Below are 17,371 nucleotides of genomic sequence, written 5' to 3'. Positions count from 1 at the left end.
AGCATCCAACCCTGCTTGGTACTCAATACATTTAGGTAGTTTTTCCTCCAACTGCCATAGAACACCTTGACTAGAAATGATGTTTCTACCTGCATTTATTCAGGATTTCGGGCTGTTCCCACCCCTTCAGGTGTTTGTTAGCTTCCTGGTCTTTTAGCTAATGAAATTTTTAATGTTGTTAAACACCAACTGCTCCAATCCATCCCTCCTGGCAGGAATTTCCTGACCAGTCATATTCCTTGAAATCCAGTGCAGACAGATAAGCCTCACTAGGAGGCAAGACATCTTCTAGGTGACCAGAAGGTAGCTATGAAATAAGAGACGCCTGTAGAAATGGCAGAGGTCCTGCACTTTTGGGTGCAGCTTCTTGAGCTGAATTTGTAAAGCTTGAATGGGATCAAACTAAAATTTCGTCTTGGATAAAGAAGATCAAGGCATATGTTTTGTGAAGCAAAATAAACTACCTCGACTTTTCAGAAATAGCAGAGGTTTTGTGAAGCATATAAGATACTTTTTAAGGTCACTTCTAGGGAATATAAATATAAATGCTAATGAGTGAATATGTAGCCCAGAGGAATTCTTATGACATTTGATACATAAAATGATCCAGAAGGATATTATTTTTAAAATGGAATCATTCAGTAAATGAAAATATTATTTTCATTCTAAAGGTGAGGTGGAGTTTTAACCTATCAGTCATATGCTAATCAAGATTTTGTGATATTGCTTTATACTGGTTTAAAGAAGAACACTGCGTCAAAAATTGTACATTTTCAAAGATTATCTCATGTAATAAGTTTTGAGGTCTTATTTGAGAGACATTCTGACTATGTAGAAATCAATATGTACACGCATGTATTGTCCTGAAGAATTTTATAAAAAATAAACTTCTTTCTTGTTCATATACAGTATTAGATGTGAGGCCCTAATGAACTGTATTAAAAGAGGGAATAGTAAAAAGTGACTGCCTGAGAAGAATTATTTCTAAATTTATTTTTTTTTGTCCTACTCTCCACTATACAACTGAAGATATTTCTGAGTTTCTTAAGGGTGGTGATAGCTGTTGCGGATAGACTCTAAGATAATCCCCACAGACCCCACCTCCTGGCATTCATCTTTGTGTGATTACCTCCCTTTGAGTATAGGTAACAGCATTTGTGGCTTTCTTCTAACAAACAGTATGTAGCCAAAAGTGATAGGATGTCATTTTCATACTTATGCTACACAAGATTGTAATTTCCATCTTGCTAGCAGAGTCTATCCCTTGATAGCTTTAATGATGTCAGCTGCCATGTTGTGAGCGGCCCCATGGAGATTCCCTCATGAAAAAGAACCGAAGCTTATATCCAGCCAACAGCTTGGATGCAACTGAGGTTCCAGTCCAAAGATCAAAAGGAACTGAATCTTGTCAGAAATCCCACAAGTGAGCTCGGAAGTGAATTCTTTCCTTATTGAACCTAAGATGAGAACACAGCCCTCACCAACATCTTAAAGGTAGCTTAAGGCCGGGTGCGGTGGCTCATACCTGTAATCCCAGCACTTTGGGAGACCGAGGTGGGTGTATCTCCCGAGGTTACAAGTTCGAGACCAGCCTGACCAACATGGAGAAACCCCGTCTCCACTAAAAATACAAAATTAACTGGGTGTGCTGGAGCGTGCCTACAATCCCAGCTACTTGTGAGGCTGAGGTACTATAACCGCTTGAACCCTGTAGGCAGTGGTTGCGCTGAGCCGAGATAGGGCCATTGCACTCCAACCTGGGCAACAAGAGCAAAACTCCGTCTTAAATAAATAAATAAATAAATAAGTAGTATAATGAGAAATCCTGAAGCAGAGGAACAACCTAAGCTGTGGCCGGGTTTCTGACCCTCACAATCGGAGATAATTAGTCATTTTGAGCTTCTATGTTTGTAATAATGTTACATAGCAAAAAGTAAATAATACCATAAAAATAATAGTAATGGCTATATTTGTCTTTCAATGAGTATCCATTGTGCATCAGGAACTCTCCTAAGTGATAATATGGCTAGATAAATTGACAGCTATATAGCTAGATCATAGATGCATAATAGTTGATAGGTAGATAAATAGATAGATACTTGCTAAATTGTCATAATAACTATGAGTTAAGGCCTATTATTGTCCCCATAGATGAAAAATGTAAAATAGAAATTTAACTTTTTTATCTGAAGTAGCATAACTGCTTAGATATAAAGTCCTTACTGAGTACCACTTTTCTATGCTATAGTAGTTGATATCTAGCATTAAAAGAATAAGTTGAAATAATTAAAGAATATGGTAGAAAAGAATGAACAAATAAACAAATTGGAACAAAGCCAAGAATTCTATAAATTAGGTAAAATTATAACTATCAATTTTCCTGTACAGAATATAATATTTCTTCATATAGGTATTAGGCTTTATTATTATAATCCTATTTCAGAGTAATATGCTTTGTGTTTCAAAAATTGTGAGTATGAGAATAATTGAAATATAATTAGTAAATCAGTGATTTTAAATACTGTTTATTTGGTATGATATTATCTATTGACATTTTGCAGTTGCACCTTTATTCCAACACCTTCACTTCCCATTTCAAGTCTGTACACCTCTAGTCTAACTTACTACAATATTGTGTATAAAGAAGCAATTTTCTCTGACCAAACACGTGACATATTACCGAGAAAAAAGATGAGAGCTTGACTATAGGCCAGTCGAAAATCTAAAGACTGAAACATAAAGAGAAAAAAAGAATAGAAAATATACAGATTATCATAAAAGACAAAGAAATTGGAGAGAAAATTTTTTAAATGGAAAAGTCTCTACTAAAAAATCCAAAAAAAAAACAAAAAACAAAACAACTAGCCGGGCGAGGTGGCGGGCGCCTGTAGTCCCAGCTACTCCGGAGGCTGAGGCAGGAGAATGGCATGAACCCAGGAGGCGGAGCTTGCAGTGAGCTGAGATCCAGCCACTGCACTCCAGCCTGGGTGACAGAGCGAGACTCCGTCTCAAAAAAAAAAAAAAAAAAAAAAAAAGTATAAATACAATGGAAAAGAAGCAATATTTACAGAGATTTTAGCAGATAATTTTCCAAGCCTAGTGGATTGCATCAAACTATAGTTTCAAGAAGCATTCTGCATCCAAGCAAGATAAATAACAGACATCACAACTGCACGTATCTTAATAGTACTACTAAACACCAAAAACATGGAGAACATCCTAAAAAGGCTATAGCCTTTACTAGACACATTACTATGAAAGGAGAAACAATAAAATCAATAGCTAATTATTCATCAAAAATGAAAAATGGAATTATATTCTTATACTGCCAAAAGAAAATAACCACCAACTTAGAATTATATATCTAGTAAATATGTCCTTCAAAAAATCAATTAAATACATATGCATACTAAAAAACTAAGAAATTTTCTGCCAGCAGACCCACATAAAAGAATAAAGGGAGCTATTCAAGGAGAAAGAAAATTATCTCAGTAGGAAATAAGAAAACAAAGAAGGGCCTGAAAAACAATGAGAAATGCATATAAATTTGACCATTAAAAACAAGAATAATAAATACTCTTGGGGTATGAAATAGACTTAAAAATATGAAAGTATGAGCACACATATTGCAAAAGGGTAAACATGCAAAAAAAATCAGAGCAACATTGTAATAACAAAAAATGCAAAATAACCCAATCTCTAACAATAAGAGAATGAATAACTAAATTATGCTACAGTCACCATATATAAGAGAAAAATGAATAAACTATAGCTATACACATCAGTTTAATAAATAAATCCTAAAGCATAAAGTTTGTTGAGGAAAGCTACAGATGACTATATGCTGTGTAACATCATTTTCATAATGATAAGAAACTGAACAATATATTATTTAAGTATGTTTATAAAAAATTGTATGAAAAGCAAACAGCAAGGGAGAAATAAACATAAATGTGGGAAATAGTTGCCACTATGAGGAGGCAGGGGCACAGGTTAGATGAAAGAAATACAAAGATTGGAAATGCTCTAATTCTTCAGTTGCGTGGTAAGTGTACAAGTATTCGTTTTATAATTAGGCTTTCTACTGTGTGTAACTGTTACTTATATTCTTTGATATATACCAATTATCTTTTAGATGATGGAGATAAATATTTTCTAAAGACAACAAGCAAATTTTGGGAAGCATTTCAAATCTCAGATTTGTAAACATGATGCTTCCCATTTCAAATGGCAATGCTTTGAAAAAACAACACAATTTGAATCATTAGTTGGAATTCTTTGCATAGCTTGTGTTCTCTCAAGATAAAAACAAGTGACAGTTTCAATCAAAGACAACAAATAAATATAACAAAATGAAAATGTTTATTGTTTGCAGAATCTTATTATTTTGTGGAAATTTCTAAATTTCTATGTTAAGGATGAGTTTGCATTAAGAATGCTTTATCTCACAGCTTCTATAGTTATAAAAAAAATGGTCCAAAGAAAGGCTAGGTTTAACTAAAAACATTGCACCTTACTCACTATAGGTTTTTTTTAATGTATACAATTTTGATTCACAGACATTGGATCTTCAATATTTTTTAGAAAGAACTGGAAACACAAATTTTGAGAGTAAAAAGCAAGAGATGAAATGGCTTGAAAAGTGCATAAAAATTAAGATAAAATGAAATGAAAATTAAGTGATAATAAACAATAAATAAAAATAAACAAACATAAATGTCAAAATTTTAAATTAAAATAAACATAAGAAAGAAGAAAAATTAAAACAAAAATAATAATACTGAAAGTTTCTACAGGAAAAGAAGTTTCATCCCTTAAGAACCTTACAGGAAGGGCCAGGTGTGGTAGCTTATACCTGTAATACTAGTACTTTGAGAGGCCAAGGCAGGAGAATTGCTTGAGCCCAGGAGTTCAACACCAGCCTGGGCAACATAGCGAGACGCTGTCTCTATAAAAAAATTAGCTGGGTATAGTGGCATGCACCTGTACTCCCAGCTATGAGCGATGCTGAGACAGGAAGTTTGCTTGAGCCCAGGAACTGGAGGTTACAGTGAACTTTGATGGCACCATGGCACTACAATCTGGACAACAGAGTGAAACTCTGTCTTAAATACAAAGAACCTTATGGGAAGTAAATTGGATTTTTTTTTTTTAATTTTACTTTAAGTTCTGGAATACATGTGCAGAACGTGCAGGTTTGCTGCATAGGTATGTATGGTGGTTTGTTGCACCTATCAACCCATCATCTAGGTTTTAAGCCCTGCATGCATTAGATATTTGTCCTAATGCTCTCCTTCCCCTTGCTCCCCACCCCCGGACAGGCCCCAGTGTGTGATGTCCCCCTCCCTGAGTCCATGTGTTCTCATTATTCAATTCCCACTTATTAGTGAGAGCATGCATGGATTTTTAAATAAATAAGCTTACGGTTTTTTCTGATCCAAGCATTGCACTAGTGCCATGGATCTACTTGCTTTTAATGTGAACCAACTTGTTATAAAGATACAGGCATCTATATTTCTCTGCATAAAAATGTGATTAATCTATTTCATCTTTTGATATTAGGGGAGATTTTAAAAATTAATATCATTATACTCTTTTGAACCTGGAGAAAGGAGATTTCTTTGTGAATCTAGGTTAATAATTGTGCTAGATAACGTCAGCATTTTGGCATACAAGACCTGATATTAATCATATTCTGCTATAAATTCCAGCTCATAATGCCAACATTGCTCAGAGGAAACTATAGTGAAATACTTAGTAAATAATCTGGGAGCCAAGATGTTGGACAGGTCTCCACAAATGCAGTGCAAACCATTTTATCTCTTTTACTGGAGTTTGGCTTTGCATCTTCATCTTGTCTTTTATGATCTGTCTTCTGTTTCTGCATCATCTCAGTATTGTACTTTTGGCTTTGCTCTACATTCTATAAATTTATATTTAAAATTCTGGTCAAGCATCAAATGTTTTCTCTCCATGAGTTTCAGATACTTCATTTGAAATAAAATAGAGGCTAACATTTCCAAATAAGTGTGTTTATTCTTCTGGGTCTCAAAGATGCTACTGTTTTGACTAAAAGTGTGTATTAGTCTGTTTTCATGCTGCTGATAAAGACAAACCCAAGACTGGGAAGAAAAAGAGGTTTAATTGGACCTATAGTTCCACCTGGCTCAGAATCATGGCGGGAAGTAAAAAGCACTTCTTACATGGAGGCAGCAAGAGCAAATAAGGAAGAAGCAAAAGCGGAAACCCCTGGTAAACCCATCAGATCTCATAAGACTTATTCACTATCACGAGAATAGCATGGGAAAGACCAGCCCCCATGATTCCATTACCTCCCCCTGGGTCCCTTCTCACAACATGTGGAATTCTGGGAGATACAATCCAAGTTGAGATTTTGATGGGGTTACAGCCAAACCATATCAAACTGTCAACATATGGATATTGAAACCCAGGTCTTTCTACAAGAATGGCAATTGGAATTTACAGGCAGGGGATGCTTTGAAATGGGAAGGTGGGCTACAGGCAGTGGTGAAGAGGGGGTTGGCATTAGCTGAAGAGGGTGGTAGAACGCCTGCAGAAGATTTTTCACTGGTATTATTCAAATGACCATTTGATGTTGACTGTACTATAATTTTCAAGAGAGATATTCTAACTTATTATTTATTTAAGGGATCAATAAAAGCTGAATTGAAAAGCCCTTTCTGAGAACATGATGTGTCATCTGTACTAGAACCTCCAGATGGTTCTGGGTGATTGATATTAGCAGCATTCTGAAATAGATCTACTTTTCTGAAAAGTACCAACTCCGATGTCTGCCTGTCTAGCCCATTGTGTCTAGGCTAGCCTCTTTGAAGCTCTTTGAAAACATAATTTTTTAAGATACATTAAATATTCTTGGTATTCAGATTGACTACCTGGTGCAGAATTTTTTCCAAGGGAGTTCTTGTTATTTTTTGAATGCTATCTTTCTGCATTCAAACAAGCAAGTCAGGTTTTATAGTCCTTCAATTCTAGTAAGTGAATCACCCTGTGTCTATACGGCCCCATGAGAACACCATCGGCAACCCTCGACTTTCAAGTTGTATATGCAAGATTAAATGGAGGCTGTTCCTTTTCCCCTTGGGCACTGGATCTGGAATGGCTTGAGGTGCTTTCCAAATTGGCACTCCACATATGGTTTTCTAATTGTTTTCTATTCATTGCAGGATTCCTCTTCTGTCTAGGCCGTTCTTACTTGTGTTACCTGATAAGACTCATTTGTTCTACACACTATCTTTTTATCTTGTATCAAGTGTACAAGTATCAGCTTTAGAAAGCTTGTTGTGTATGGTCACCTCTGTCTTGATAGTTATTCATATTTGACAAATGAAAGGTAAAGTTGTGTGTATCAGTAGATGAACTGTTTGGGGGAGATTCTAATAAGCCCTTGGAGTCCCTGGAATGAAAGAGAAGCTTGAGGAAGTACTGCATTCTCATGGTTCTGCTAAGAGTCAATTGCCTAGATGACTGCCTGGTAAGCCCCGTGGGCAGCACAGTGACATTTCCTGCTCTGGCTCTATGCTGTCTGCCTGCTCCACTGCCACCTCTCCTTCCTGGTGTACCACTTCCCCTACTTGTCTGTCTCCAGAGGCTGTCAAATGGTTATATCTGTAGAGATTAAATTTGAAACAGTAAAATGTGTTAGAAAACAATGAGTCTTCTTAGCAATAATTGTCTGTTATTACTATTGTTTGTAAAACTGTAATTTGAAAATATTTTATACCACCAGAGCAAAGAAGATGAGTATCTGATGGAGACAATATGAAAAGGTAAAGTTGATTGTAATCATCTAATCACTTTTTAACCTTTTAAGTTTCTCATCAGGAGAACTGTTAACCCAAACTGGAAAATACTAAATTATTCTTTGATCTCAGTGAATAGAACTCATTTCCCAATAAATTCAACATCAAGTAAAGGTACCTGGTGGGGGGATCAACAGGATCCACAAGCTTTCAGAAAGTGGAGGAGAAGGGTTCCACCCGATGTGATTAGTATCATGTCCTCCTTACATTTACCGTGACATCCCAGTGGGTTGTTGAACCATTTTGCAGGATGGAGCCTTGCCTATCCACAGAGGCTCTCATTTCATAGCTAAATACAGTATTTGAATTAATAATAGATAAAAACAAATATTTTAGAGATGCCTATTCCTCAACTTTCTAACTATCACCAATAAGTGGAAACAATCTTCACATCCTTAGCTTGCCACTGAAGTCCATGATTCTGCTTCTTTGCACAATCCCTCCAGAGGAGCCGCAGCAAATCACAAGCTTATCCGGGTTCTTAAGGGTAACCTTATTCACACTGAAAGAAATCTTACAGTAAGCATGTTAAACATGTACAAGTTAGGCACAAAATGTACACAGATAACTGGGAATCATTTCCAATCAATTTCACCTCTAAAGTATTAAGGCACAATTCTCCTTCTTTGCCTGCCTTCACATTCCCTTTTCATATTCTTTTCAGATTTCCCTACCTTAACTGATGGTATTATCTTCCACCTAGACACACAACTAGAAAACCTGGTGATACGGTTTGGATTTGAGTCCCCACTCAAATTTCATGTCAAATTGTAATCCCCAGTGTTGGAGGAAGGGCCTGCTGAGAGGTGACTGGTTCATGGGGGCAGATTTTCCCCTTGCTGTTCTCATGATAGTGAGTGAGTTCTCACGAGATATGTTTGTTTAAAAGTGTCTAGCACCTCCCCCTTTGATCTCTTCCTCCTTCTCTAGCCATGTAAGACATGCCAGCTTCCTTGCCTTCTGCATTAATTTTATGTTTCCTGAGGCATCCCCAGCTGTGTTTCCTGTGTAGCCTGTGGAACCGTGAGTCAATTAAACCTCTATTCTTTATAAATTACCCAGTCACAGGTAGTTCTTTATAGCAGTACAAGAATGGACTAATACAGAAAATTGGTACTGGGAAGTGGGGCATTGCTATAAAGATACCTGAAAGTGTGGAAACAACTGATATGGTTTGGCTCTGCGTTTCCATGAAAATATCATGTTGAATTGTAATCCCTTGTGTTGGGGGGAGGGATCTGATGGGATGTGATTGAGTCATGGGAGCAGATTTCTCCCTTGCTGTTCTCATGATGAATGAGAGTTCTCATGAGGTCTAGTTGTTTGAAAGTGTGTAGCACTTCCCCCTTTACTCTCTCTTCCTCCTGCTCCAGTGATATAGGACATGTCAACCTCCCCGTGCCTTCCACCATGATTGTAAGTTTCCTGAGGCCTCTGCCAACCATGCTTTTTGTACAGCCTGCAGAACCCTGAGCCAATTAAACCTCTTTTCTTTATAAATTACCCAGTCTTTGGGTAGTTTTTTATAGCAGTGTGAGAATAGACTAATACAGTGACTTTGGAACTGGGTAACAGGCAGAGGTTAGAACAGTTTGGAGGACTCAAAAGAAGACAGAAAGATGAGGGAAAGTTTGTTACTTCCTAGACACTTGTTAAATAGTTGTGATCAAAATGCTGATAGCAATATGTACAATGAACTCCAGGCTGAGATGGACTCAGATGGAGATGAAGAACTTATTGGGAACTGGAGCAAAGGTCACTTTTGTCACATGTTAGCAAAGAGATTGGAGGCATTGTGACCCTGCCCTAGAGATCAGTGGAACATGAAACTTGAGAGTCATGATTTAGGGTATCTGGTAGAATACATTTCTAAGTAGCAAAAAGTTCAAGATATGGCACGGCTGCTACAGCAGCCGAAGCTTATATGCATGAGCAAAGAAATGACATGGAACAAGAACTAACATTGAAAAAAGAAGGAGAGTGTAAAAGTTTGGAAAATTTGCAGCCTGGACATGTAAGTAGAAAAGAAAAAAAAAAATTTTCTGGGGAGGAATTCAAGCTGGCTACAGAAATTTGCATAAATAAAGAGGAGCCAAATGTTAATAGCCAAGGCAATGAGGAAAATGCCTCAAAGGAATTTCAGAGACCTTCACTGGCAGCCCCTCTCATCATAGGCCTGGAGGCATAGAAGGGAAGAATAGTTTGCAGGCTGGGCCCAGAGCCCTGCTGCCACATGTAACCTTAGGTCACTGCTCCCTGCATCCTAGTCATTCCATCTCCAGCCATGGCTAAAAGGGTCCCAGATATGTCTCAGGCCACTGCTCCAGAGGGTGCAAGCCGTAAGCCTCAAAGGCTTCAAAGTGGTGTTAAGCTTGCAAATGCTCAGAGGAAAAGAATTGAAGCTTGGGAGCTTCTGTCTAGATTTCAGAGGATGTATGGAACCACCTGGATGTCCAGTCAGAAGTCTGCTGCAGGGGCAAAGTCCTCATGGAGAACCTCTAGTAGGACAGTGCAGATGGGAAATATGGGATTGGAACCCCCACACAGAGCTCCCACTCAAGCACTGCCTAGTGGAGCTGTGAGAAGAGGACCCCCATCCTCCAGACCACAAAATGGTAGATCCACCAACAATCTTCACTGTGCTCCTGGAAGAGCCACAAGTACTCAATGCCAGCCCATGAAAGCAGCCGAGGGGGCTGTACCCTGCAAAGTCACAGGGCAGAGCTACCCAAGTCTTTGGGAGACCCCCCTCTTGCATCAGTGTGGCCTGGATGTGAGACACGGAATCAAAGGGGAGTATTTTGAAGCATTAAAATGTAATGATTGCCCTGGTATTTCTTGGACTTGTGTGGGGCCTGTAGCCTTTTTCTTTTGGCCAATTTCTCCCTTTTGGAATGGGAATGTTTATCCAATGTCCATACCTCTTTGTTTTGGCTGTTTTCTCCCTCTTGGAATGGGTGTATTTACCCTATGCCTATACCCCCATTGTATCTTAGAATTAACTAGCTTGCTTTAGATTTAGAGGCTCATAGGCAGACACAACTTGCCTTGTTTCAGATGAGACTTTGGTCTTTGGAATTCTGAATTAATGCTGAAATGAGTTAAGACTTGAAGGACTATTGACAAAGGATTGTATTTTGTAATGTGAGAAGGACATGAGATTTGGGAGGGGCTAAGGGCGGAATAGTATAGTTTGGATTTGTGTTCCTGCTCAAGTGTTATGTCAAATTGTAATCCCCAGTGTTAACAGAAGGGCCTGGTGGGAGGTGATTGGATCATGGGGATGGATTTCCCCCTTGCTATTCTCATGATAGTAAGTTCTCATGAGATCTGGTTGTTTAAAAGTGTGTAGGACCTTCCCCTTCACTCTCTTCCTTCTTCTCTGGTCATGTAAGACACACCTGCTTCCCCTTCCCCATATGCCATGATTGTAAGTTTCCTGTGGCCTCCCCAGCCATGTACAGCCTATGAAACTATGAGTCAATTAAACTTTTTGTTTATAAATTACCCAGTCTCGGGTAGTTCTTTATAGCAATGCAAGAACAAACTAATATACCTGATCATCCTTATCCCCTGAAACATGCTTCTCATTAATTTTCCTTGAAAACATCTAGTCAGCCACAAAATTTTCTACTCATCCAATAAATAGTTAATGTGCACCTATTACATTCTTGTGTTCTTGATGCTTAGGTACAATGAACAAAACAGAAACAAACAAATATAAATCTCTGCTTTCATGATTACTAGATTCCTGTCAAGTTTCTGAAATGTCCAACATCACTAATCTTTAGAGAAATGCAAATCAAAACCACAGTAAGATATCATCTCACACCAGTCAGAATAGTTATTACTAAGAAGTCAAAAAAATAACAGATGCTGCCAAGGTTGTAGAGAAAAGGAAATACTTATACACTGCTGGGGGGAGTATAAATTAGTTCAGCCATTGTGGATAGCAGTATGGAAACTTCTCAAATAACTTAAAACAGTATTACCATTTGACCCAGCAATGCCATTATTGGGTTGGATACAAAGGAATATAAATTGTTTTACCCATAAATACACATGCACATGTATGTTCATTGCAGTATTATTCAAAATAGCAAAGACATGGAATAAACATGAATGCCTATCAATGGTAGACTGCATAAAGAAAATGTGGTACATATACACCACGGAATACTATTCAGCCATAACAAAGAACAAGATCATGTCCTTTACAGCAACATGGATGGATCTGGAGGCCATTATCCTAAGCAAACTAATGCAGGAACAGAAAAACAAATATCACTTTTTCTGATTTATAAGTAGGAGCTAAACAACAAGAACACAAGGGCAAAAAAAAAGGGGGAACAACAGACACTGGGGCTTAACTGAGGGTGGAAAGTGGGAGGAAGGAAAATATCAGAAAAAAAATACCTATCTGGTATTATATTTAGTACCTGGGTGACCAAATAACCTATATACCAAACCCCCATGACCCACGGTTTACCTATATAACAAACCTGCACATGTACCCCTGAACCTAAAATAAAAGTTAAAGAAAAGTTTCTGCATAACATCTCAAATTTACCCTGTCCTCTCCCATGTCATGGCCATTGTCCTAAAATAGGTTGAGAATATCTTAGCCTATGCTATGCGCTCTCCTCCTAACTTGATTGGTTGCCTTCAGTCTTTTACTCTGATAAATCATCTTCTAAATTGCCAACAATGATTCCAGTCAACTTTGCTTTAATCCAAGTGATGATCCCAATTACTTAAAAAATAAAATAAAAATTGTTTGGTGTGGCATATAAAACTCTTCTTATTTATTTCCTAACTTATCATAAAGCCTGTGCCATATATCTAAAAGCTACATTGATTTATTTGCTCTTCTCTGAATATGCCCCCAAGCATTTTCCTGTTTCAGTCTTTCATTTGATATTTCTTCTGATCCCCAGTATTCTTGCTCCTTATCTTCGCTTGCACTGATGCTTCATTTATGAGATTATCATTTTGTTTAAAACAGTGCTCTAGACACCCACTCCAGGACTCTCATTTCATTATCCTGTTTTACTTTTCTTCAGACCATATATTATTACCTGAAATTGTATTACATATATTGATTCGTTTAATGTAAATCTCCTCCACTAGAATATGAGCTTAATAGGAATTTGGATTCTGTCAGTCTTTGTATTGTTTTATCTCCAGTGGCTTGAACAGTAGTTCCTGGCATACATAGTAACCACTCAGTACATATTTGTTGAGCAAATGAATATATCAATCGTGTCTACTGTTAAATCCTATGTGTAATGGATTCAGCCTGCTAAATTTGTACTCAATATTAGAACGCTAGCTCAAATATCACTGCATATATAAGACATACCTCTAGTCAAAATTAATATTTCCCTTCATTATAATCCCAGAACATTTTATACAACCTGTATGAAAATATTCACACACTCATCATCACTCCACTACAGTCTAGTGGAGGAGACAAACATATGTGTTTGTCTACACCATAGCAACTACATTCTGTTCAAATTTGTCTGATCCTTCCTTTTAGTCCCTAGTATCTCCCTCTAGAAGTAGCAAATACATAGCAGAAGGCATTCTCTGAATGTTTGTCAAAAGAATGAATAATCATAATAAGCTCTATAGTTTCCAACCATACTGACCTTTATTTGATCTCTAAAATGTGTTTCTCATTTTTGCCTTGAAGCCTTTGCATATGCAGGTCCCACTCTGACAATATTCTCCTTTCCCAATCTGCTTCTTATGCCTCCACGCAAATTTTTCTTCCTATCAAGCCTCTACTCATCTTACTAGGGTCAGCTTTACTACCCTTAACAAAGCCTCTACTATTCAGGGACACAGCAAATTAGGATAAAAAAGGGCTTCACTGTGAGACTATTTACAAAGATGTGGGCACATTTTAGAGAAACTACAAGAGACACTGAAGTATTTTAGGGCTATTAACACCCCTAGGCCAGGAGATAAGAAGGAAGGAGAGAATCCTGTAGAAAGTATGGAATAGACATATGTAGTGGCTGATGGTCAAGGGACAAAAACAGCCTAAGGCAGCCATGCAGGGGGAAGAAACAGAGGGAATAAATATATCTTTATTTTTTCCTTTCTTCCTTTCTTCCTCTCATCTGCTAGAGTACCTCCATTTGCCAAACCCTTCCAAAAGTCATAAAAGAATGAATATTTTATATGCCATCTTCCTAAAACATAGAGATCTTCAGTGATAACCCAGAATAAGTCAATTTTCCACATTAAACACTCTTAATCTGTATTTATTATTTATTTGGAGAACTAAAGCTGTAACTGCTTCCCTTAGTTACAATCCCCTTCCTTGGATATTAAATTTTTAAGTTGAGATATTACGACTTATCTATGTTTCATAATAAACTTGCCAATGTTGTAGTTCACAAGTACACATTTCTGAAAATATTCACATTACTTTCAGTGTACATATCCCATTAGTCACTGAGTCTTCCACAGCAATGCATACTAACAATGTTAATGACTTGGACAAGCAGTATTTCCACTATTTGAAAACACAGATTTGCATGGATTATGCTCATGCTTCTGGTCCATGCTTGTATCTATATGCATTGATTATCATGAACCCAATTCTTCAAGTGAGTTCATAATGTTTTTAGTTATTTTATTCAGAGTTTTACAGCCTTATGAAATAATTTCTTCCACATACTCAGACTTATTTTCCCAAATTGTTTACAATAATCTACAGCAAAACTTCAATCTGTTTCCCTGAGAATACAATAAAATGAAATGTAAATCCAAAAAGGCGTTTGAAAATGCGCTCATTTTAAATCAGCATATGCAGTGTGATTAATTTAGTATTTGTCTTTTATAAAAATTATTTCAAGGAAAATTCTGTATCTACCTTTCTTCCTTCCTGAAATCCCCTTTTACTTAATGTGGTGGTCCTTGCTACTTCTAAAGCAGTTTTGTAACTTGTTTTCTGCCTGACTCAATAGATAATAAGAAAAGTTGTCTAATCTCAATATCTCTGGGAAACCTGAGATAGTAACCATTCTGTCACCTGATTGATAACCTCAACAATGCTGGTCTTTTAACTGTTTTGTGTGTGTGTGTGTGTGTGTGTGTGTGTGTGTGTGTGTTTTGAATAGTCTTGTTTTCTACTTAGAACAAAGAATGCTAAATATAAATAAATCTCAAGGCACTGATTAGTGTTCTAAAAATGTGTCCCTGCTAAGTAAAATGCCATTAAAACTGAAATTTTCACAATCAGGCCATAATGGTACATGTGTTAATGGGCTTGCTTGCTCATTATCAGATGGCCCAGAATAAGAACATTTTAGTCAACTGCTGGCACTCTTTGGGCTGTCCACTAAAGCCCTGCATGCCTGGGGCCAATTAGGGTGTTTAGTGGATCAGTGTAGTAACAATGTATTCTATCATTGTTTCCAGCAGCCAAGATTGCACCTGGAAAAAGGACAATATTCTAAATAGTGACTCAATTTGGTGAGTATCACCTTTGAATACAATTTAACCTGTTTTGGCCTTTTGCTTTACAGGACTTTAATATCATCATATTTTTCTATACTGTAATTAATTTTTAAAGTTTTCATCCATTTTTAAAAAATAGCTTTTAATAAATGTTTTCATGCTCTCTCTTATTATTGAGGCTTTTGAGATTATATCTTTACCAGGCTAGCATCAAATTAACAAAGAAAAATGTATCCAAATAATTTTGGAGGGTAGCCATATGTTTTAAATTAATGTTGAGCCAATGTTTTCATCCACTGAACTGACACTTTATGTTGGTGATGTTTTAGACACAGTTAGTTAGATTCAATGTATATGAATGCTATATGAGCATCCTCAAAGGATGAAGATCTCTATGACTTTATCAGAGCTTATAGTTATATTTGGATTAGAGTGTTCAGTATAGAAGGAAGTCTATACAGTTTCAGTTGATCACTCCACCTCTTCAACCTGCATCTCAAGCCCACATTGCCATAATGAAATATTCATCTTGATATGCACTAGCCTGTTTGCATAGATCCATGAGTAATGAATCTTATTAATACTGACTCCCCCACAAGTGCTACTTTTGTGGGGACATCAAAAAGAATCACAAATCATAAGATCAATCGAACTTTTATGTCATATCCAATTCTGCCAGTATCAGAAGGACATGGCCATAATTACCCAGAGATGAACTGGATTTATGGAAAATTGTGCCTCAATATGTCTCTAAAGAATGTAATTTTGTTCCAACTCAGTTTTTAACTTTAATAAAATTCTCTTTTGGGGAAATCTCAAACATAATTTCACTACTAGCAATTTCCATACACTAAACAAATTAAAAGTAAATTGCTTAGAAATCACTGGAAAGATAAAGGATAGAACAGTGACAAGAATGAATTAATCAAATTTGACTTCCCTAATTTATGACCGGTTAAAATGACAATTGTTAGAAGCCTCCGGTTTCAAACCGAACAAGATATCATAAGATAAATTTGAAGTAACATCCATGGAAAAGCTCATCGAGGCTAAGCCTCATATAAAATGTAAAATTCAATATTTTATAAATGAAAGGAATAGAAATATATTCATATGTGCATGTCATTATTGACTTCTATTATTATTCCCACTTTATTGCCAGAGTTACTATTTATATTGTAGGAGGGCAGCATGCTATAGCGGAAAGAGCCCAGCTATTCAATTCTGAAATTCAGACCTGGCTTTGAATCTTAACTCCTGATATAGCTTGGATATTTGTCTCTGCCAAAAAATCTCATGTTGAATTGTATTTCCCAATTTTGCAGGTGGGACCTAGTAGAAGGTATTTGGCTCCTGAGAGCTTATCCCTCATGGCTTGGTGCTGTCCTCCCAATAGCAAGTGAGTCCTTGTGAGATCTGGTTGTTTAAGAGTATGTAGCACCTCCCCTCACCTTGCTCTCATTCTGGCCCTGTGATGTGCTGCTTCCGCCTTCACGTTCTCCCATGATTGACAGCTTCCTGAGGCCTCCCCAGAAGACAGGAGGATGCTGGTATCATGATTCCTATACAACCTGCAGAACTATAAGCCAATTAAATGTCTTTTTAAAATAAACTACCCAGCCTCAGGTATTTCTTTATAACAATGCCAGAATGGCCTAATACATAAAATTGGTACCTAAGAGTGGAACATTGTTATAAAGATTCCTGAGAATGTGGAAACCACTTTAAAATTGGTACCTAGGAGTGGAACATTGTTATAAAGATTCCTGAGAAGGTGGAAACCACTTCGAAACTGGGTAACAGGCAGAGGTTGGAAGAGTATGGAGGGCACAGAATAAAATAGGAAGATGAGAAAAAGTTTGGAACTTCCTGGAAACTAGTTGAATGGTTGTCACCAAAATGCTGATAGTGATATGGACAGTGAAATCTAGGCTGAAGAGGTCTCAGATGGAAATGAGGAGTTTATTTTGAACTGGAGCAAAGAGTATGCGTGTTGCACCTTAGCAAAGAGATTTGCTGCATTGTGCCCCTGCCCTGGGGATCTGTGGAAGTTT

The 17,371-nt window shown here is 37.2% G+C and overlaps 1 protein-coding gene across 1 annotated transcript in view; it reads right to left on the bottom strand.

Moving 5' to 3' along the window:
- LOC144338539 (protein GVQW1-like) overlaps nt 1–16,822 on the bottom strand; it is a 38,047-nt gene extending 21,225 nt beyond the window's left edge. Inside the window, exons 1-3 of the mRNA XM_077988426.1 lie at nt 16,769–16,822; nt 2,886–3,007; nt 1,526–1,659 (exon numbers count right to left, since the gene is read on the bottom strand). Coding sequence (XP_077844552.1) covers nt 1,526–1,659; nt 2,886–3,007; nt 16,769–16,822 — 310 coding nt within the window. The remainder of the gene's footprint in view (nt 1–1,525; nt 1,660–2,885; nt 3,008–16,768) is intronic.
- Nucleotides 16,823–17,371: the final 549 nt, after the last annotated feature.

Source organism: Macaca mulatta, chromosome X (genome assembly GCF_049350105.2).
Source record: "Macaca mulatta isolate MMU2019108-1 chromosome X, T2T-MMU8v2.0, whole genome shotgun sequence".
NCBI lineage: Eukaryota > Metazoa > Chordata > Mammalia > Primates > Cercopithecidae > Macaca > Macaca mulatta.
This window is presented reverse-complemented; position numbering and strand designations above follow the sequence as displayed.